At 49.3% G+C, this 23,979-nt stretch overlaps 1 protein-coding gene across 3 annotated transcripts in view; it reads left to right on the forward strand.

Annotated features, from left to right (window-relative positions):
• The window catches only part of AK1 (adenylate kinase 1), a 1,026,690-nt gene that overhangs the window by 908,513 nt on the left and 94,198 nt on the right, over positions 1-23,979 (forward strand). For all 3 annotated transcript variants that reach the window (XM_069609116.1, XM_069609117.1, XM_069609119.1), the window contains one exon: positions 2,524-2,566. In XM_069609116.1, coding sequence (XP_069465217.1) covers positions 2,524-2,566 — 43 coding nt within the window. The remainder of the gene's footprint in view (positions 1-2,523; positions 2,567-23,979) is intronic.

Consider the following 23,979-nt stretch of genomic DNA (forward strand, 5'->3'; position numbering starts at 1 on the left):
GCATAACCATTCAAATTGCACAAGACGAATGGCATTTGCCTTTCACAAAATCAACACACACACAAACAACCAAGGGAGAACATTTTCTTCTAATAGGGTTTGAAAATGTTAAAAGCAAAGAACGAATGCCAACGTTTCCCTGGAAAATGCAGTCCTGAAATGGGACATTTCTCCTTTAGGGGGTTGTTTTTTTACCAGGTTATATGGTGTAGTAGTGAAATGCCCCCACATCTGTGAGCCCGGCCAGCACGGTCCGAATTCCCAGGTTGCGCTTAAAGTGATGATTTCGAAAAAGACAGTTCACGTGTCTTGTTTTAACCACCAGTGTGAGTTGGTCTTGTCCTGTACTACTGGCCAGCAACGCATGATGATGGAATGTTGGTGTGTGTCTGATGGACGGGTCAGGGGAATGGTGAGTGAGTCTTGAGGGCGAGTGTTCCATTGAATGTCAGTTGGGGGCCTGAGCTGGATGTGAGAGGATGGCCGGTCGGTGTGTCGTGATCTGTCCATTGATGTCTACTTACCTTACAACATATATGCCCGTAACTGGAACTATACAGATAAACCTATGTCTCATAAAGCATCCAGGTTCAACCTTCCTGGCTCCACAGCTGGCCTGTGTACTAATGGTCTGAGCCCTATCAACAACCTTAACACATACCCCGGGGGATGGGGTCCACCCTCTGAAAAAAAAGTGGTGGGGATGCCGTCCAGCTGCACATACCCTCGACTTGAGCCCCAAGCAAAGGGGAGGGCACTGTGTGTCCGTGAAACCTGCGGCAGCTTCAATGCATCAAGCGATACAAGAGGGAAGCAGTGGCTGGACAGAGCCTTGCAAAAGGCACAAATTAACCCCCACAAACAAGCGTCAGCCAACAGACACCCCCCTTCCCTCCCTAACACACGCCAGACACAGCCAACAAGCCTCTACCAACAGACACCCACCTTCCCTCCCTAACACACAGCAGAGACAACCAACAAGCCCACACGCCAGACACAACCAACAAGCCTCTACCAACAGACACCCACCTTCCCTCCCTAACACACAGTAGACACAACCACCAAGCCCACACGCCAGACACAACCAACAAGCCTCTACCAACAGACACCCACCTTCCCTCCCTAACACACACCAGACACAACCAACAACCCCAACCATCAGACACCCACCTTCACTCCCGAACACACATCAGACAGAACCAACAAGACTCAACCAACGGACACCCACCTTCCTTCCCTAACACACACCAAACACAACCAACAATCCTCAACCAACAGACACCCACCTTCCCTCCCTAACACACAGTAGACACAACCACCAAGCCCACACGCCAGACACAACCAACAAGCCTCTACCAACGGACACCCACCTTCCCTCCCTAACACACACCAGACACAACCAACAACCCCAACCATCAGACACCCACCTTCACTCCCGAACACACATCAGACACAACCAACAAGAGTCAACCAACGGACACCCACCTTCCCTCCCTAACACACAGCAGATACAACCAACCATCCTCAACCAACGGACGCCCACCTTCCCTCCCTAACACACAACCAACAGACGCCCCCCTTCTTTCCTTAGCACACACCACCAGACACAACCAACAATCCTCAACCAACGGACGCCCACCTTCCCTCCCTAACACACACCAGATACAACCAACAGACGCCCCCCTTCCTTCCCCAACCTACACTAGACACAACTAACAAACCTACACACAGTGAGCCAGTCAAGGGTACGTTGGATGATCAGAATCATCCGGGCCGGTACCCCCTACCCGACTAAACCAGGAGAGCAAGAACCCTCCTCAACAGGCCCCGCAATCTTGAACCCAGAAGTTCCCTCCCGCTTAACCACCTCCTCGAACCGGTTCCCGTATTCATCTTTCTTAACCTTACACACTCACACTATCACCCCATGCGCACGCAGCGAGCTGCCCACCAGCACATGGCATTAACATGGAGCCCCTGCTTGCTTCTCTGCCCTATCATGGGGCCCTGCGCCAACAGCGCTGATCAATTGACCAAACTTGGCCTCTCCTTTCTAGATGCAACAGACACCCGAGGTCTTGTCCCCCCTAGAACCACTCCGACACTGGGAACTGGGCACCACCATTTCAGAGGGGGGTGGGGGGATGCGAACCCTTCAGATATTGGGAGAGGCTGCCATCATCAACACCTCTCCCTCTGTGCCACTAAGAACCCCCCCTGCTCCCTCTTTTCTTGCAGGCCACGCGCAGGAGCACCCACGCGCCACTTTGCATTGCGAGATATGCGTGTACCCCATGGCATGTGTTGTCTATCCAGTGTGAGGGTGCGCACAGGATGCGGTAATCGGGGGTCTTAGCTGCTAAGATGTCTGGGGCCTGCTTGGGGAGGGACATGAAGCTGCCCCCGGGGGTCCAGATAATGCGACTTTTAGATGTAGAGAACGGCCGCACCCCACCCCTGGGGGTGCGGGGGGCTGAACCCAGGCTGGGCTCTGAAGCTAACATGTCCTCTGTTCTCTTGCAGCCTGAAGTCCTGCACCCCACAGACTGCAACACCATGGAAGACGGTAAGGCTGTCTCTTGCTCTCGCTTTCTGTGTCTCTCAGGTGATGTCTGAGGCCGTCGCTTCTCGTTTTCCCCTCTGTCTCCATGTGAAGTCATTCTCTTCCCCAGTTCTCTCCCCTGGCCTCTCTGAACAGGCTGCACTCCTAGGGTTGCGTATTCCTTTTTAAGGTGTGTTTTCGTGTGGAGTGGCGGGGGCCCCTCGCCCAGTGGATCACCTCTGTCTAATGCAGTAGTATTCAAACTGGGGCCGCGAGAGGCCAGCATGAAATGTCCCAAAAAATGTAGATTGGAGGAAATGGGCAGGGGCGGCTCTCATGGGCGGGCAGGGGCGGCTCACATGGGCGGGCAGGGGCGGCTCACATGGGCGGGCAGGGGCGGCTCACGTGGGCGGGCAGGGGCGGCTCTCATGGGCGGGCAGGGGCGGCTCACATGGGCGGGCAGGGGCAGCTCACATGTGTGTTTAGTTAAAGTATGCTCTACAATGCCACATTTGAACCCATTCTTTTTTTTAAAAAAATCAAACCCCTCCTTGATTTGTTCGGGCTCCCTCACTGCGCTCGGTCGATATGGCATTTTTGGGGGGAATAGTTCTACCCCTCCACTTAAAAAATTCACCAGCTGCCACTGGCCCTGGGACTGGGTAGGGAACGGGGTGGGGAGAGCACAGGGTCTGGGATGGGGTGGGGAGAGCCGAGGGACTGGGTAGGAGTGGGACGAGGGAGCCCAGCCACTGTGATAGGTGCAGGTGGGGGAGCACAGGGACTATACTGGGAGTAGGGTGCAGTGACGGCGCGCAACACATACTGTCCATTTAGCATTTTGGGGGGGCTCGGCCTGCCCAAATTTTGCTCGGGGGTGGGGGGGGGGCCCCAAGCTAAAAAACGTTTGAAGACCACTGGTCTAATGGGAGTGAAGGGGTCACATCTATTCGAGACACGTGATATCCTCCATGGTGAGATGTCTGCCCCAGACACGCCCACCCCACTCCCGACACACAGCGGGAATACTCGGTCACTCATGGACACATTCTAGATCCCACTTCTCTCCACAACCCTGACGAGGTGGGCAGCCTAGCCCCCCCCGCCCCCCTCTTCTCACACCATCGTAGATTCGGTGGGCATCGTCCCGCGCCTGCGCGCTTAAGGGCTGTGGGGCGCTGCTACTCACGCAGTGCTGTGTTCTGCTGTGTTCTGCTGTGTTCTGCTGTGGTGTCCAGGGCGGGGGAGGGGGTGGCACCAGATGAGCTACCGCACGCGAGAGGGCAAGCAAGCCTAGTATTATCCGGGCTCTGTTCTGCCACTTGCCACGGTGTGCCAGTTCAGCCGCCCTACACTGGGAAGCCCCGTATTATTCTGGGTGAAACATTCATTGAATTCAAACACGGAGTCATGTCTAGTAAACCTGTTTGGTGCTCGTGGCCAAGACCTCTGGCTGTAGGGGTTCCTAGGAGTTTGAATATATCCCATTATGTCTAATGCGGACCCCAAAGGCACTCTACTTCGGATCACGCCTTCCCGAAATTCAAAATGCAATCATAAATCAATCAAATTCACTATCTTGGACATGTACATCAATCATCGATTTTATTTTAGACAGATGAAACGTGTGTGCGTGTGTGCGTGTGCGTGTGCGTGTGCGCGTGCGCGTGTGCGTGTGCGTGTGTGTGTGTGTGTGTGTGTGCGTGCGCGCGCCTGGGGTTTGCACGGGGTATTTACCCATCTCTGCCCCGGGGCAGCGCTTTCCTGGGTACCCATATGTTGTTGAGGTCTCATGCAATCCCAATTCATTCGTGGGTGGCGTTTTAAAAGCCAGCGGTATTTATAATAGCACACGTGACTTTCGCCACCATACTCGTAAGGGGGGCCTCTGACGCCCCCCCCACACTTCTTCCTTTCTGCGTCTGTGCAGGTTCTATCCCTTGCAGAACTTCCTGACCTCCTCGCTGCACTTTCTTTCTTCTGCTTTCTTCTCTTTCTCCAGACTGTCCTCTGCTTTCCCTGCACTTCTTCCACCCCCCCCCCACTTCCTTGCTCCCCCCCTTGTGCAATGTGCAGGCTCCTGTCGCTTCACGTGTCCTTTGTCCTGCCTGGCCTCGGGTGCTTCTGTGTACGTTGCCTCTGCCCCTCGGCCAGGGAGACTGCTTGGCCTGGACACAGCATTACCCTCTCCCAGGGAGACTGCTTGGCCTGGACACAGCATTACCCTCTCCCAGGGAGACTGCTTGGCCTGGACACAGCATTACCCTCTCCCAGGGAGACTGCTTGGCCTGGACACAGCATTACCCTCTCCCAGGGAGACTGCTTGGCCTGGACACAGCATTACCATCTCCCAGGAAGACTGCTTGGCCTGGACACAGCATTACCCACTCCCAGGGAGACTGCTTGGCTTGGACACAGCACTACCCTCTCCCAGGGAGACTGCTTGGCCTGGACACAACATTACCCACTGCCAGGGAGACTGCTTGGCCTGGACACAGCACTACCCACTGCCAGGGAGACTGCTTGGCCTGGACACAGCACTACCCTCTCCCAGGGAGACTGCTTGGCCTGGACACAACATTACCCACTGCCAGGGAGACTGCTTGGCTTGGACACAGCACTACCCTCTCCCAGGCAGACTACTTGGCCTGGACACAACATTACCCACTGCCAGGGAGACTGGTTGGCCTGGACACAGCATTACCCACTGTCAGGGAGACTGCTTGGCCTGGACACAGCATTACCCTCTCCCAGGGAGACTGCTTGGCCTGGACACAGCATTACCCACTGCCAGGGAGACTGCTTGGCCTGGACACAGCACTACCCTCTCCCAGGGAGACTGCTTGGCCTGGACACAGCATTACCCTCTACCAGGAAGACTGCTTGGCCTGGATACAGCATTACCCACTCCCAGGGAGACTGCTTGGCTTGGACACAGCACTACCCTCTCCCAGGGAGACTGCTTGGCCTGGACACAACATTACCCACTGCCAGGGAGACTGCTTGGCCTGGACACAGCACTACCCACTGCCAGGGAGACTGCTTGGCCTGGACACAGCACTACCCTCTCCCAGGGAGACTGCTTGGCCTGGACACAACATTACCCACTGCCAGGGAGACTGCTTGGCCTGGACACAGCACTACCCTCTCCCAGGGAGACTGCTTGGCCTGGACACAGCACTACCCTCTCCCAGGGAGACTGCTTGGCCTGTACACAGCATTACCCACTGCCAGGGAGACTGCTTGGCCTGGACACAGCACTACCCTCTCCCAGGGAGACTGCTTGGCCTGGACACAGCATTACCCACTGCCAGGGAGCGTGCTTGGCCTGGACACAGCATTACATACTGCCAGGGAGACTGCTTGGCCTGGACACAGCACTACCCTCTCCCAGGGAGACTGCTTGGCCTGGACACAACATTACCCACAACCAGGGAGACTGCTTGGCCTGGACACAGCATTACCCACTGCCAGGGAGACTGCTTGGCCTGGACACAGCACTACCCTCTCCCAGGGAGACTGCTTGGCCTGGACACAGCATTACCCACTGCCAGGGAGACTGCTTGGCCTGGACACAGCACTACCCTCTCCCAGGGAGACTGCTTGGCCTGGACACAGCATTACCCACTGCCAGGGAGACTGCTTGGCCTGGACACAGCACTACCCTCTGCCAGGGAGACTGCTTGGTCTGGACACAGCACTACCCTCTGCCAGGGAGACTGCTTGGCCTGGACACAGCACTACCCTCTGCCAGGGAGACTGCTTGGCCTGGACACAGCACTACCCTCTCCCAGGGAGACTGCTTGGCTTGGACACAGCACTACCCTCTCCCAGGGAGACTGCTTGGCCTGGACACAGCACTACCCTCTGCCAGGGAGACTGCTTGGCCTGGACACAGCACTACCCTCTCCCAGGGAGACTGCTTGGCCTGGACACAGCACTACCCTCTCCCAGGGAGACTGCTTGGCCTGGACACAGCATTACCCACTGCCAGGGAGACTGCTTGGCCTGGACACAGCACTACCCTCTGCCAGGGAGACTGCTTGGCCTGGACACAGCACTACCCTCTGCCAGGGAGACTGCTTGGCCTGGACACAGCACTACCCTCTGCCAGGGAGACTGCTTGGCCTGGACACAGCACTACCCTCTGCCTGGGAGACTGCTTGGCCTGGACACAGCATTACCCACTGCCAGGGAGACTGCTTGGCCTGGACACAGCATTACCCTCTGCCAGGGAGACTGCTTGGCCTGGACACAACATTACCCTCTGTCAGGGAGACTGCTTGGCCTGGACACAGCACTACCCTCTGCCAGGGAGACTGCTTGGCCTGGACACAGCACTACCCACTGCCAGGGAGACTGCTTGGCTTGGACACAGCATTACCCACTGCCAGGGAGACTGCTTGGCCTGGACACAGCATTACCCACTGCCAGGGAGACTGCTTGGCCTGGACACAGCATTACCCACTGCCAGGGAGACTGCTTGGCCTGGACACAGCATTACCCACTGCCAGGGAGACTGCTTGGCCTGGACACAGCATTACCCTCTCCCAGGGAGACTGCTTGGCCTGGACACAGCACTACCCTCTCCCAGGGAGACAGCTTGGCCTGGACACAGCACTACCCTCTGCCAGGGAGACTGCTTGGCCTGGACACAGCATTACCCTCTCCCAGGGAGACTGCTTGGCCTGGACACAGCACTACCCTCTCCCAGGGAGACTGCTTGGCCTGGACACAGCACTACCCTCTGCCAGGGAGACAGCTTGGCCTGGACACAGCACTACCCTCTGCCAGGGAGACTGCTTGGCCTGGACACAGCACTACCCACTGCCAGGGAGACTGCTTGGCCTGGACACAGCACTATCCTCTGCCAGGGAGACTGCTTGGCCTGGACACAGCACTACCCTCTGCCAGGGAGACTGCTTGGCCTGGACACAGCACTACCCTCTGCCAGGGAGACTGCTTGGCCTGGACACAGCATTACCCTCTGCCAGGGAGACTGCTTGGCCTGGACACAGCATTACCCTCTCCCAGGGAGACTGCTTGGCCTGGACACAGAATTACCCACTGCCAGGGAGACTGCTTGGCCTTGACACAAAATTACCCTCTGCCAGGGAGACTGCTCGGCCTGGACACAACATTACCCACTGCCAGGGAGAATGCTTGGCCTGGACACAGCATTACCCTCTGCCGGGGAGACTGCTCGGCCTGGACACAACATTACCCACTGCCAGGGAGACTGCTTGGCCTGGACACAGCATTACCCTCTCCCGGGGAGACTGCTCGGCCTGGACACAACATTACCCACTACCAGGGAGACTGCTTGGCCTGGACACAGCACTACCTTCTCCCGGGGAGACTGCTTGGCCTGGACACAGCATTACCCACTGCCAGGGAGACTGCTTGGCCTGGACACAGCATTACCCACTGCCAGGGAGACTGCTTGGCTTGGACACAGCATTACCCTCTGCCAGGGAGACTGCTTGGCCTGGACACAGCATTACCCACTGCCAGGGAGACTGCTTGGCTTGGACACAGCATTACCCTCTGCCAGGGAGACTGCTTGGCCTGGACACAACATTACCCACTGCCAGGGAGACTGCTTGGCCTGGACACAGCATTACCCACTGCCAGGGAGACTGCTTGGCCTGGACACAACATTACCCACTGCCAGGGAGACTGCTTGGCTTGGACACAGCATTACCCTCTCCCAGGGAGACTGCTTGGCCTGGACACAACATTACCCACTGCCAGGGAGACAGCTTGGCCTGGACACAGCATTACCCTCTGCCAGGGAGACAGCTTGGCCTGCATCACCCAGGGACTTGCTGGAGAAGGGTTTGCCTTCAGTCTTTTGCAACCAGCGGGCAATGCCATCGCTCTGGCGCGTGTGTTGGTGCAGGTCTTTCACGTGGGCGCGTTGGTATAGCTTTGCAGCGGCTTTTGTTTGAAAGGTGCAGCCTCGTGTTTCTAGTTGCTGCAGGCATATGCCAAGAGCACTGCTCAAAAACGTCCTATGCCACCAAAGGGCAGCTCATATTCTGTCCTGTTTATAGGTGCTGTATATATCTGATGGGCACCACGTGCCAGGCATGGTGACCCCCACAACCCCAGCCAACTAAGCAGGTATGGCTTCCCTTGTGCAAGTGCTGCCCCTCCCCCGTACCCAAACGCCCCCACTCACCGGAAGCGGATACGGCACCACGGACACGCGGTCCTCCGACTCCCTCTACCGATCAACCTGTCACTGCCTTCCGGGGTCACTTCTTCCCACACGCCACTTCGGCACACCCCGCTGACACGTGAGAGTACGCCACCCGGTGGCCATTGGCACTTCATAGATGGTGTGGCGCTTACTCGGGGAGAAGGAGTGGGAGCTGCACGTGAGCCCCTCCACCTGCACAGAATGCAGATGCTGAGGGACTGACGCGTGCACATCCACGGGCGGCAATGAGGTATCATGCAAGGGTTCTTTCATGCCAGGGATGTCATTTGGGGGACACCAGGGGTCGCAATTGCGACCCCTATGGTCTCCCTCGCTACCCCCAAAAAAAGAAAATATCTTTTAAATGCAAGCTCCTTGGCTGTGGCCAGCGCCATGTGGCTCTTTGTTTCTGGAGTGGATGACTTTCTGGTTCAGGCCTCTTTAAAAAAATAAAGAGGGGGTTCACAAGTGTAGCACTATGAGCCGTCACCCTAAATAAGAAAGAACAGGAATACCAAATAATGTGTCTTTCTGGAATTCTATACAATAATAATTGCGAGACTCATTAAAGGTTTATTTCAGGCGCACTTCAGGGGATGAGTCACTGATTTAGTCTCTTCTTAAACGCCTGAACTCAGCCTTTCATCCTTCTGAGGTCGATAAATGAGACCAACACAGGTTGGGGGCTATTGGGTGTATAAGAGCTTAAGAGTAAGTGCTATATAATAACACATCATTATCATTTGGCCATAGACGTCTGCTTGCATTCACAGTAATTTGGTAATATGGGCCTATACTCACTGATCTTAACGATTCTTGTATGAAATGTACATCACATTATAGTGATATCGTAACCGTATTTTTCGTAGTGTACAATGCTATGTGACGCCACTTCCTGCTTTGTCAAGAAGTGAAAGGTCGTGTTCCATCGCTTCCCGCGATATCTCTTCAGGGCGGGGGTCAAATAACATCACTTCCTGTGATGTCAGAGGTCAATGGTCGTGAGGTGTCACTTCCACAACCCCTGGCTTTTTGGTGAAATGACTACTACAAGTCTCTAGGCCGTGTCTTCCATCTCACCTCTGCAGACGCAAGACCCACCCGACGGGACAGACAGGCAGCCATGTCTGCCGCGGCACCTCTCCATGCCTAGGCGCGTACCAGCTATTTTGCAGAGTCGGCTGTGCGCCTGACCCAGAGATGGCCACTGGCTTGGCAGAGGCAGTTGAAGGCAGAAGGCCTCCCTCTGCTCTGAGACTCGCCGGGGGCAGCACAGCTGGAGCCCATGAGAGCAGCAGCCCTCCTGCCTCTGTCAGTGCCCCCCTCAAGACTGAACGGCTCGGCCTTTATATGACCCCCGCCCCTGATTCCTCGTTGTTCAACGAAATATCATCTGCATTGGGGTGAAAGGTGGATTCAATGGCCCAAAGTAAGGCCTAATAGGGTTCAGCCTTCTGGTCTCAAATGAAGGCATGGGTCATAGCACGACGAGTGAGTCCGTGAGAGCCCCAGTCTCTCCCAAGGCACGACCGGCACAACCACCCTTATGGATCCAGCTAACAGTGGCACTTCACGGCCAAACAACTGTTCCACACAACGGCTCGACGAAGGAGCGGGCACCGTGGTGGTGGTGGTGGTGGCTCAGCGGAACGTGACTAATCCAACGGTGAGTGATACAAATAAGGTTCTAGCTTTAAGACTAGTTAGCATATATAACAGTTTACACAGCAGTAACAGCAGCAGTGTGCATTAAAGAAAAACAAGTGGTTTCTGCAGGAAGAAATGCAATGTCGGAAGCTTGACTTAACCGACGCGGAACTGCTCGAGGTGGAGACTTTTATAGAGCAAGCCTTCGGAAAGTCTGCACCATCGTCTGCAGTAACGAGTGAACAACCAGACGCTGAGCTGCCGGAAACAATGTAACTGCCGGAAACCGGAAGAGTCTGAAGGTGGTCCCGGATAATCCGGAGACTCCAAGCCGGCAGTTGAAACATCTAACACTCAGGGAAGGGACGGCTACGATAGTATGGTCCGCTTACACTCACGGGACATGCAGGTGCAGAGGGGTACGGTGAGCTTGGCGAGTGTAGGAAACATAAGCTTGCAATCCAACAAACCCAACAACGAGGGGTGGAAAGATTTTGCCCAAGTGGAGACTATCCAGAAAGAGACCGCCAAGACTATACCGGGAACGCACGCAAATACAATGCGTAACGGGTGGAGGTTTAGAGCGATTACGCCAAACTGCCAGGGAAGTGTTGTGCACAAAACCCTGTCAGCGAATCAAATGTCGATGTCCTTGACTGGAAAAATTAGAAAAGGGGCGGGCTTCAATTTTAACAAAATTTCGATTGCATAGGAAATTAAAGAATTTGAACTGCAGACACATTTTATTACAAAAATGAAAAATGGGAGAGGTTTAACTGCCAAAAAGCACTCTAAACCCTTTGCTAATATGAACCACAACATGTGTGAGGCCATGAACATAAAAGCAAATAGACAGAATATGGATGTGTTAGAGTCGTGTGCGACGGAGATCCGTAACACGAGAAACAGTCAACGGCAACGAAGGTGTGAACACCTGATTCAGTAACAGTGAAAAGTATGCCGAGTTGGCACAGTTTAACAAGAAGTCTACCGAATGGCAGTGGGCAGAACAAACGGAAGAGTCTAGTAGGTTTCCAGAAGGTTACCAGAATCAGACTCAACGTGATGGAATAAACTACTCCAAAAATGAGAACAGAAGAAATGATGCACACAAAGCTAGTATTTATAGAAGCATTTACAGCAAAAGTTGAGGAAAGGCTAAAGCAGGAAGCTTAAACCTATGCGACTTGGCAAAGGCGACTGTGTGATCTTGCAAGTGGTGAGATTGAGAAAAGGCAGCAATGACATCTGCACTTTTGGATTCAATTAAATGGATGAGAACATTGGTAGTCGACAAAGAGCGAGAATGGCAGAGAGAGTCGGAGAACTATAGAACGAATGGCACGGTGAAAGGAGGCATATTGACAGCGCCCTGTGTTCAACATAAAGATCATCAAGTAGAACTCATTCATGTTATTTAGTGGTACAAAGACAGAACACAAACAGAATTCAAAAACCATTGGCCAATATTGTAAGAGCACAAAGAGCAGTTTCCATGACACAGGTGGAAGTTCAGGATAACAACTCGAATTCAGTGCTGGAGGGACATCCACAGTCAAAGGTGATATGTCGACAAACACAAAATAAATGCGGTAGAGACCATCAGTCAAAAGAAAAGTATGGTAGAACTGCATCGAACACCCACGGTGATGTACAAAAGGATGACAGGAAGGACCCTTTCAACTATTGTCCCATTGCACTGTTGGACTCCATGAGGAAATAGTTTGCCACCATACTTTTGAGAGACCTCACTAAATTTGGTGAAGAATGAAAAAATCCTTGACCAAAATCAAACAGGATTTATCAAAGGAGTCAGCACCTCACTAAACATCTTTATTCCTGGACTCCTTAAAATCCACGCCTTTAAAACGAAATCAAGCATCTAAATGACCTTCCTAGATCTCGAAAAGGCATTTGACTCCGTCAATCGCGCAACATTATGGATGAAATTAGAAAAGTGGAATTGCCCCAGAGACTTGAATGCAGCTATTCACGCCCTTTATACAAATACCTCAGTTAAAATCAGACTTTCAAACTCAGGCTCACTGTCATCGAACATCATAACCCAAAGAGGTTTGAAACAAGGGTGCACGCTTGCTGCATTCCTTCCCAGTCTTTACATTGCAGACATGAGGGAGACGCAAGTCGACGTAAGAGCTTTTCCACCTAAATTAAATGGTAACCCTATACCATGGATGCTCTACGCCGATGATATTTTGTTTTATGGATCTGACCCCGGTGGGGCAGCAAAGGAGAGTACACTGCTTCCATCAATATCTAAAAACAAACGACATGACAATCAATGTCAATAAATCAAAGATCATACAGATGTCATCAGCTCAAATGCAGAATTTAAAATATCAACATTGGTGGATAAATGGAATGAAATTAGAAGTCGTTGACTCTAAAAAAGGATGCTCTATATTCTGTGTTCCAACACAAAAAAACATGATGATAAAGACAATGATACAGAACTGGTACCCTTAACATTACCACCAAATAAGCAACACAACAAAGGGACAAGAAAACGAAAAACATCAAAAATGGAGCAAAGTCGAGATCAAACGGGTCACCTGCCTTCTTATGGAACCTAACAACACCACCTCATCAAAGTATAACAACTGTACAGGAGAGGGCATATGAAGTAGTAACATCACAGCTGGTCCCAAAATTAAGGAGTGTGGCAATACATCTAGACACAACGATGGACGAAAGTAACACAGATTCTGTAGCTGAAGAAGGGGTTGGGACCTGTGAGTTGATAGAAAATGCTTCATTCTACATCAACGAGAAGGAGGTCACCCTGGAAAGTCAACTTTCACAAAATGTGCATGATGTGTGACGTGAGAGAGAACAGTTACCCAGAGGGAGAGTGAGGGATAAAAAGGAACTTAGACAATAGCAAAGATATTATATCGTTCCTAACTTTATCCCAAAAGCAAAGAGCATCAAAATAGATATCTAAGGTGAGCTAAAAAAAAAGTTTGCTAAAGCGAATTTTTGGTCCTGTGAATGTAACCCTAAAGGGCCAGGTGTTATAATAAACGAAAGTATGGCCAGACAGTTCTTAAAGCCAATGTGAATAAGACAGCAAAGATTAGGGTAGAGAAAATGTTTACGGATAGAAACCAAGTAAACTTGAACCGTAAAATTGTAATGCACTTAATCCACTTTGTACCTTTACTACAGACTATTTCATCAGATGACATAGCAATTGTGGAGTACGTTGATGAAAGTAGAGCTGATCGTGTCATTCTTCACTAAAAATCGAAAATGGTCAAAGAAATCGTACTAAAACGAAGCTCAGAGATGCTGTGTCTGGGCTTCAATTTGAAAGAGCAGGACCCAGAAACCTCAGGAAACAAGATGTCGGGATGTAATCCATGGCTGGACACTGTTAGACCTATGAAACCTTATGAAAAATGTTACTACGCAAAGAACCGGATCAAGACAGACTGTCATCAATAAAAGCTACATTTGACCATAAAATGAAGGTACAAAAACAAGTAAAGTCCAGGCGGACGGAAAAAGGCACTCAAAACAGTGACAACATTTTGACATGGCTGGCCGGAGCCTTAAATAAACCAAGGAAGGATTAGCTAGCAAACATTTTAGAAACTCCGGGAAACACCCTTATATCATGGAACACCAGAGGATTTAAACACCTGTTCCATCAATGGGAAAATCAATTGAAAGGAGCCCAGATAATCTGCCTGCAAGAAACATTGCTACGAACAACGGTCTGTGAAGGATGTGAAATCCTAATAAACCCGTCCAAAAAGGGGTAAATGCAAAACCTTATGCTGGGCTTCTAACTCTAATTAGAATGGACAGTAACTTAACAAGGGTGATCAACCATGGGAACCCAAACTTACATAACCAATGGATTATAATACAAAAAGAGGTACACAGTGACTACGACCTGTCACACATGGTTTTGATAAAGCTTTACTGGAATCCAATAAAAATCCAAACGAACAACTTCTTCAGTATAGTGACAACAATAATAGACAACACACAAAAAAAGTTTGCAAACCGCTTATTTTAATCTGTGGTGACTTGACTATCAAATGTTTGGACAAAAATTGTGTTCCAATAATAGATGAGTTGGGAGAAGGAGACAAGGCCCAATTAAAATGGGTACAATTAACAGAGTCCAGTAACCTTCACATGTTGAATGTACAAACTCAGGGAGATATCCTGGGTAAAAGACTTGGATCAATGGAACTGGAGAGTCAACCATTGATTACATCTGGATATTGAGGAATTACCTACAAAAGGCTAAGCGTCTTGGTGTGTTACCCCAGAGGTGAGTGATCGCAACTTACTGACGCTGACATGGAACGAAAATTCAGCAAAAGAACTAGCTGCCAAAAACCAACCTTTAGAAATAAATTATGGAGGAAATCCTTTGAAGTTAAGGGAAAAACAATGTTTTAACAATAACAAGTAAATACTTTGATCAGATGAACAGCAGATCGATCAACGCCTCCTATGATCCTCTTTTGAAGTCCTATAAAGTAGTTAAGACAGGGATGAAACTTCCTCTATTACAACCAAGACACTCGTACAGTAAAGCCGTGGTGGAACAGAGCCGGCAGCTTAGACGTGATTTAACACAGCTTAAAAGAAATAATAAGCGTGTCAGTGATGCAGAGATATTGAGAATTAAAAAAACAAAGAAATAGCAATATAAAAACTGGCTGTTCAGTTTCAGGAAACAACGGGACCAGGAGCAAGGCGAAGCAATGCTAAAAGCAAAGGCCAACTCGACATCGAGAGGCATGTGGGCCATTATAAACAACATCACTTTAAACCAACAGAGCTGTCTAAGCAGTGGAGTAACAGAATCTGAATGGAGAGAACACTACTGAAAGGTTTTTGCTCGTTCTGCGGGAGCAAAGCTAGACCCAAGTGAGGGCACTGAGCAGCAATGGGACCTGAGAGTAGAAGATTGCCAAATTGAAGGAATCATAAGAAAACTTAAAAATTCATCCATGAAAGGGCCTGATGGGTTAAGCAACATAATGCTAAAAACTGAGCCTGAGGCATGGGCAAGACTTAGAGCAACTGCTCATTGTCGGTTCACCGAACAACCTGCAAAAAAGGAGCCCCAACTACTCCAATATCATCATCGATGGCAACACCATCCCTGTTGCCAAAAACGTGAAAACACTCTGCTTTTATCTCGATGCCAATATCAACCTCACTAAACAAGTAAACTCGACCACCTCAGCCACCGCCTATACAGGAAAACTAATTAGAGCCTGCAGACCATTTCTCTCCTCTAACAGCTGCCTTACGCTAGCTAGAGCTCTCATACAATCTAAGCTAGACTACTGCAACAGCCTCTACCTAGATGCCAACCAAGCGATAATTAGCAAACTCCATGTCCTTCAAAATAATGCGCTACGAGCAGCACTAAACATTCCTAGGCGAGAGCACATCTCGGCCACCAGAATTTCATGCAAATGGCTCACCATCCAACAAAAAATGGATCTAAAAACCCTCTGCCTCATCTAGAAAGCTCTTAGCCAACTAGCCCCCCCACCTTACCATCAAATTCACCATGAAACCCTCCATCAGAACCACTAGATCCTCCAACACCCTATGTGTCTCACAGTGCCCAGATTTACCTCTAAAAGAGCCGGAGGTTCGAGCTTCACTGTCCTCGCCTCCCAACTCTGGAACACCCTGCCACTGAACATCAAGTCATCCAAATCCTTCCAGTCGTTCAGGAAACTTGCCATTGGGTGGCTACTGACAAAAAGTCAACCTTTACGTTAGACCTAGCTACAATCTGTATATATTGTAAATGCCTCATTTATGTCATTACTGTATGTATTTACCTCCACTGTCTGTATATTCTGTATATAACCTTTGCCAAAGTATCACTGCTAATTACCATGTACTGTGCCTTGTAACCTGTCCTAAGCGCCCTTTTACTCCCGGGTCTGGAGCGCTATAGAAATAAAATAAACAAACAAACAAACATCTGTAGGAACATTGAGAAATGTGGAACCTTACCCGCCTCGTGGACAACAAGCATTATTGTTCCTATCTTTAGAAAGGGTTCCAGAGACGAACCAGCTAATTATCGGCCGATAGCCCTGCTTGATGTGATTGGGAAAATGTTTGCGTCCATTGTTCAAGCGAGATTAACACAGTAGTCAGATGTGCTAAAATAACTGATCCACAACAAACTGGATTCAGTAAGGGAACGGGGACCGATTTGAATCTGTTTATTCTCTCATTACTAAAGCTAGACACTATAAGAGCTAAGGGCAAACTTGACATCGCCTTTATTGATCTGAAACAACCTTTCGATGGGGTAAATGGGCAGAAACTGTGGTCCAAATGACAGGCTTGGAAACGCCAGATGATCTTCTACAGCCGATTAAAGCACTACACAGAAATACAACAACGTGTGTAAGGCTGAACAATGAGGGGGCCCTGTCGTCTGCTATTCACATTATAAAAGGAGTAAAGCAAGGCTGCCCAATAGCAGCAACTCTCTTCAAATGGCATTGTGCAGCTCTTCCTGAGGCGATAAAACACACAAAGCATTTCCCACCTAAGCTGAACAACGAGGAAATAACTGTCGTAGCCTACGCGGACGATCTGGTCTTACTGGACCAAACGCAGATCGGTCTACAACAGGTGCTTTACAAATTGCAAGAGCAGGCTAAAGAAACCACGCCCAACATTCATGGAAGAAGATGACCTTGCCAAAAAGGTAACCCTGCTGCATTCCTGGATTATAACTACTATAGACAACATCACCAAAGAAAAACCCTTCACTCCTTCTCATAAACGGCCAATGGCAAAATGGCTCACCCCACTACTCAGCACCATGAAAAGAAAAAACCGAAGACTAGAACTTGATTGGAGAAAACAAAACGACGCAGCGAACAAAATTAAATTCCTACAACAAAACCGGGCTTACAAAAGGGAAATACAAAAAGCAAAGAGGAAACACTACCACAACCAAATCTTCGAAGCACCAACCACCGAAAAAGAGCTCTTCAAAATCATAAATGAAATCAAAAACCCTGTGGGATGTAACAACACACCAACTCCGTCCGCGAAACTCTGAAACAACCTTGCAGACCACTTCAAAAACAAAATCACCAACATCCAAAAAACCATACAAAACAGACCATCTGATCTGACCACAACCCCAACCTACACCCGGGAGGAGCACCCAAACAAACTACGAAGCTTTCCAGAAATCTCACTGGAGACATTCGTCAAACTGGTGAATGAAAGCAATAACTCAGGATCCCCCGAAGACCCCTGCCCACCAGACATATCGATTCTTAAACAAGGAACGCTCCTGGAATATCACAGGAATGTCCTCAACCATCCCATTGCAACTGGGAAAGTGCCACAAGCCTTAAAAACTGCATACACCAGGGCACTACTCAAAGATACAGCGGGAAACTCAGAGGACCTCTCCAACTACAGAACCATCTCCAACATCCTGTGTACAGCCAAGCTGCTCGAAACGTACATATACAAAACAACCCAAGAGTTTATAGAAGAGCACAGCCTACTGGACCAGGCACAAGTTGGCTTCATACCACTGAGAGGAATGGAATCCGCTCTACTCTCAATATAGGACGATCTAAAAATCAACGCAGATTCGGACAACAGCACTGCCTTGATACTCCTAGACCTATCGCAGGATTTGACACAGTCGACCATGACAGCCTCATAACAAGATTAGAAGGACTTAGAATAACAGACACCACCCTACTATGGATCAAATCTTTCCTAACAAACAGAACAGAAACCGTATGGATGAAACCCTTCAAATCCAGCCCTAGAGATTCCACCTGTGGAGTACCACAAGGATCATCCTTCTCCCTGCTACTATTCAACATCTACCTGTATCTACTTATCAGAATCATCAAAAGCCACAGCCTCACTTGCTACAACTACGCTGATGATACACAAATTATCTTCAAAATACAAGACAACCCGGAAAGAAACTCAACGCTAGAAAACAGAAATAGTGATTGTCGTAAAAATAGAGGAGAAAACAAATTCACCCCCTGGCCAAGGGAACTCGGGACAACCCCAGCACCCTCACCGATTGTAAAAAACCTTGGGGTCCTGATGGACAATAATCTCACACTAGAGCCACAAGTAAAAGCTCTCCTCAAGAAATGCTTCTTCCTCCTGCGAGCGGCAAAGAGGATCTTACCGTGCATATTGTTCGCCAACAAAACAACCACCATCATCGCCCTCGTCATGTCCAAAGTAGACTACGCCAACAGCCTATACTTAGGCATGCCTGAACGACTCTTAAAAAAACTACAACGCATTCAAAACACGGCAGCCAGACTACTTCTGAAACTACCCAGAAGAGAACACACCACACAAGCGCTGAAAACACTACATTGGCTACCAATAAAACAACAAATAAAATTCAAAACAATGTGCATCACGCACAGAGCAGTACACAACGAAGGCGCAAAGTTCCTAAGAGACAAACTGTGCCTACATCAACCAACAAGAACGCTCAGATCAAGCATGGACATCCGCCTGGAACCAAAACCCTACAACAAAAGAAAACTTGGAGGATCCTCCTTCTCTCACCAAGCCCCGAAAACCTGGAACGACCTTCCAAAGTACATCTGTAACACAAGAAACCACCTACTGTTCAGGAAACTACTCAAAACCTGGCTCTTCACGTCATAACTAGAAAGACTGGCCACAGGGGCACCGACATAACTAAAAACATCAATGAACGTAGAGCGACCACGATACACCGATCAATCAATGGGAAAAAGCTGAGGTAAATAACCCCCGACATACTAAAGAACCAAATGGGAGACAGTCACAATACGACCAAAGACAGTAAACACAGCAAACTAAGACAGAAAGACTAGAACGAATCATCAAGAGGACATGACCTTAACGATTACCTTCCCAACAGCCCTAGGGACAAAATACAGAGGGGGAAAGGAAGCACTGCACCACGGGGCCCAATGCAATGGGTGAGAAACAGAATCTTTCATCACTACACACTGTTCACCAATACAAAACAGGAAGCACAATGCCCCACCACACAAAACTACAACTAAACAACAGTCCCAAGGATGTTCACCCCACGGAAACCAAAGAACCAGTCACGAACGTCTGAATGCACAGGATCACCAAGACGGATCCACTAGGACAACACATCAACACGACCCCGACCCTGAACCATCCCAACCCTTAACCGACCAGGGTCACTCTAGATCACCTGAGAATAGATATCACCCACCCAGTCCCACACCTAAAGATTAGGTTCAGACGCACCCACCAATCCAAACCATACTCAATAGGATACAGTTGGATCAGCGCAACACTACCAAAGCAAATCGGCCCACGAGGAACCAGCAACATCCCAACCCACAGGTAACGCCAAATCGTTAAATGGAAAATCGGTGACCAATAACTAGAGATAGTGGACGTGATACGATATCTGGGGATGAAATTCAACATCTCAATAGCAGAAAAGAACTGGCATATGGAGGTTTGCTCAAAAGTAAAAATGCTGGCCTCTCAAGGTGCAATGCTGCCTTCAAGGTATAGACAATTCTCACAGACTGCCCTGCGATCCTTTTACATGCAAAAGGTAGTCCTGTTCCTCACCTATGGAGGTGAGGCGAGTTTGAGAGTCTCCTGGAAGATATGGTCTACCTTCAAAAGTAGATTTTGGAGAACGACGCTCCAGCTTCCAAGGTGCCATCCCATGGTTGCACTAAGGGCAGAGTTAGGCCTGCAGTCACGATGCTCGATCAGAAGGTGGAAATCGCTGGAGCTACTAAGGAAGATGTCACTAGAGGTACCAGTGATTACCTATAGAATTCTAAAACCCACGGGGCAAGGGAAAGGTTTAGCAACACTAAACAGCTGGAAGGAAAAATGCAAAAAACACCTACAGCAGCTAAGCTCGTCCTTGGACGCATAGGCACCAATCCTGAGAAAGGGAAAGAGAAGTTGAAGAGATGACGGGATCAACGCCCTTGAAGCCAAAATGCAATCCAAATCTTTAGTGAACATGGCTCACGATCATCGAGTGACCGACACTACACCACAATACCAAGAAAATGTCCAAGCAAATAGCACAGAGATCCGTTGCTCCGGATAAGGCTAAACGTGTACCCTATAAAGGAATACCGCCAGCTAAGAGGGAAATGAGGATTAAATAAGGGAGTTAGTAGATTCTGCAACCTCGAAGGAAACTTGGAAACAGCAATGCTCTGGATAGCTCTAGGCCCAGCAGGAACAGAAGACAGAACAATGTTCCTTGCCAAACACATCGAGGAGTACAAGTCCAGGACAGCGGAAGACTGGTGGAGGGTCTCCTTGGACTGGTGGAGAGTCTTCTTGGAGGGAAGGAAAGCGGCACTAGACGGAGGACTGGTGGAGGGTATGCTTGGAGGGAAGGAGACCAGCACTAGGCAGAGGACTGGTGGAGGGTCTTCTTGGAGGGAAGGAAACCAGCACTAGGCGGAGGACTGGTGGAGGGTCTTCTTGGAGGGAAGGTAACCAGCACTAGGCGGAGGACTGGTGGAGGGTCTTTTTGGAAGGAAGGAAACCAGCACTAGGCAGAGGACTGGTGGAGGGTCTTCTTGGAGGGAAAGAAACCAGCACTAGGCGTAGGACTGGTGGGCAGAGATGTTTTTATGGAAGGGCAAAAGGGGCACTTGCCCAGGGCCTCTACCTTGGAGTGGGCCCGACAAGGCTGTCTGATCTAAAGAAGTAAGATTCCTTTTTTCACCAGACTTAAATAAGCACACATCAGGATATTCTATGGCATGGTGCTGAGACTTTAAACCGACTGCCTGACTGTTTTGGCAAGTACATTCTGCCTCGATCAATTCATCATGTAATGCTTTCTGTGTTCACTGTGGTATATATAGTTTGTGTGTTCGTTCCTTGCAGCACAACTCCTGTAGCATTCTTTCCTTCCTGTTGGAATTATGTTGATCATGTGCAATAGCCACATTTGAAATGCATATTTGTAAATTGAGTGCCACAATGGTTCAGAAGTTAGCTCAGTGTGTTAAGCACTCATTGCAGAGATAAGTGTTCCTATGCAAGATTAGAATAGCACATTCCATCAAGGCTGGCTGAGCCTTTTCCTATGTCTGAAGTTTATAAACCTGCCTGCATATGTACTTGGTCTTACAGCACAACAGGTGCTATAATCAGCAATATACCTGCACCAGATAGGGGTTGCTATAAAAACGAACATGTCATCCTTATGGTGAAGGTCTAGAAATTGGTGTGCTCAGATGGGGTGTTGTAAAATCTAGGCAATCGCCTCCAACGATGAGCATAAACTGTTAGTCCAAGAGATGAATAAGTATCCGAATTCGGAACCTATGCGTTCATGCTTGTACCCTGGCTTTGCCAGCAGACAATGCAGTGATCTTGGTCAAATCATCTAATATCTCGTACATTACTGTACTGTCTTCTGTGAAGTTTACCTCCCTGCATGCTGGTGTCATCGTTCAGCCCATTACTTGATCTTTCTTCTTATGTAGGCCATTTGCGTGGAAGTGGTGGTAAGTAGACAGAAGGGAGAGGACCAGAAGGTTCAGGACTCAGGCCAGCATATTTTAAAGTCTGCTTATTTGATGCAAAAGAACACTTTGCATTTTTGTAAAAGTCAAATGTTTTTCTGCACGTTTATAAATGACAATTTCACAAGCCAGTGTTTTGGAAGTATGTAAAGCTTTAAAATACAAAGGACCCACCCAGATTAAATCACACTGATTGGTATGCTCGTACTTGTATACTTCAGTTTTATAAAATGAGATTATTTTAGTTCATGGTAAGAACTGGTAATGAAAGTGTTCAAATGTAGAAATTGCAGAGTTGGCACCAATCCCAGATTCACCCCTTAACCAGTGTGTGCAATGCTGGCATCTGCTGTAATCTTGTATTGCCTAGCATCTCGAAATTGCCAGTCCCTAAACCTTTCACAATTGTCTGCCCTTCAGAGTGATTTCCTTCTCAGGGTATGATCCTCAGAGCAGCCTCACTCGTGGTGTCACTGGCTATACTGTTGCTTCCACTATAATGGTGAGCATTGATATATTGCACTCCACAGGCACTTTATTCTTTTGATCTCTAATGGCAACACTATTTGAAAACCATGCCCCACTTATAATCGCAGTCTGTCTGCATACTGACACCTTCCTGGCAGCTGCTAATCTACATCCCCTATCCATGCTATGGTACGTGTAGCTTTCTCCTTCCTACCAATTGGTCTGCTCTGTCCATGCATGAGGGCGTTTGCAGTCTGTGAGGCAGCAAATGTGAGCTCTCTGTCTATTCTGGGTTACATGTACCTTTCACATACAGTCCTGCATGGATACTACAGGCTGCCTACCTGCCTGGATTCTATTGATAAAAAGTCTGCTGTGTCTATGCTAGAACAGAAGTAAGCTTTCCGTAGACTGATCATGTGGGCCTTCAAATGATTCTTGTTTATCATTCTGATAGGAGCAAGAAGTAAGAGGGTAAGGGGACTTAAAGGGATTAAACCTCCTTATTTTTAATGCTGTGAGGCAGTTTATCAACCTATTGGTTGTGATTGCGGCGGGGGGGCGGGACAGATATTCTTGATCGCTTAATTCCTTTGCTTTGGTGGAGGGGGGGCCCAAAGAAGTCTGTGCCCAAGGCCCCAAAAGTGCTTAAGATGGCCCTGCTGGTCAAGGGTCTTCTTGGAGGGTTGGAAACCAGCGCTAGGCTGTGGACTGTTGGAGGGTCTCCTTGGAGGGAAGGAGACCAGCACTAGGCGGAGGACTGGTGGAGGGTCTTCTTGGAGGGAAGGAGACCAGCACTAGGCGGAGGACTGGTGGAGGGTCTTCTTGGAGAGAAGGAAACCAGCACTATGCGGAGGACTGGTGGAGGGTCTCCTTGGACTGGTGGAGGGTCTTCTTGGAGGGAAGGAGAGAAGCACTAGTGTCATGAAGGATCTAGGGGGTGGCTAGAATACATCGGGATGGCCCCGAAGCAGTCCTGTTCACTACAGGTACTGTGCAAATGGAGACCCTTTTCTATGTAGTGTGTAATGAAGGCAATAACCCCCCAAGTGGGCCTCGTAAAGAGGACAGAAGTGGTTTTAATGTGTGCACAGTTTTGTATTGAACTAAATCACAACAAAAAATTACAAATTAAAAGAACAATGAGTTAATCACCTACTGCAGCTCTATAAGTGTAACCTGCAGTTGTGAGGTTCTGAGACAGATGTTATTGCCATGCGGGGACCTGGAGTTCCCGGCCTCACCTCCAGGAGGGGCCCTGTCTGTAACTTCTCAACACTCGCCCCCAAAGGCACGCAGGCATTTGATTCTGGGTGATCACTCATAGCCACACTTCCAGCCCCCTCAGTCACTCATTCACCAATTGCCTCACTCTTTCACTCACTCACACAATCACCCACGCTTCGCTGGCCTTTAGTGCGGTCTGTAGACCATTAGTAAATAAAACTTTCACTGCACGCAGTGAGGGCCGCGTGTGCCTCACAAGAGATTGAAAGGCCATGACGCCGTCCCTGCATGTCTAAGTAGAGGTG

This window comes from Ambystoma mexicanum, chromosome 8 (genome assembly GCF_040938575.1).
Source record: "Ambystoma mexicanum isolate Mex_15411 chromosome 8, UKY_AmexF1_1, whole genome shotgun sequence".
Classification (NCBI taxonomy): domain Eukaryota; kingdom Metazoa; phylum Chordata; class Amphibia; order Caudata; family Ambystomatidae; genus Ambystoma; species Ambystoma mexicanum.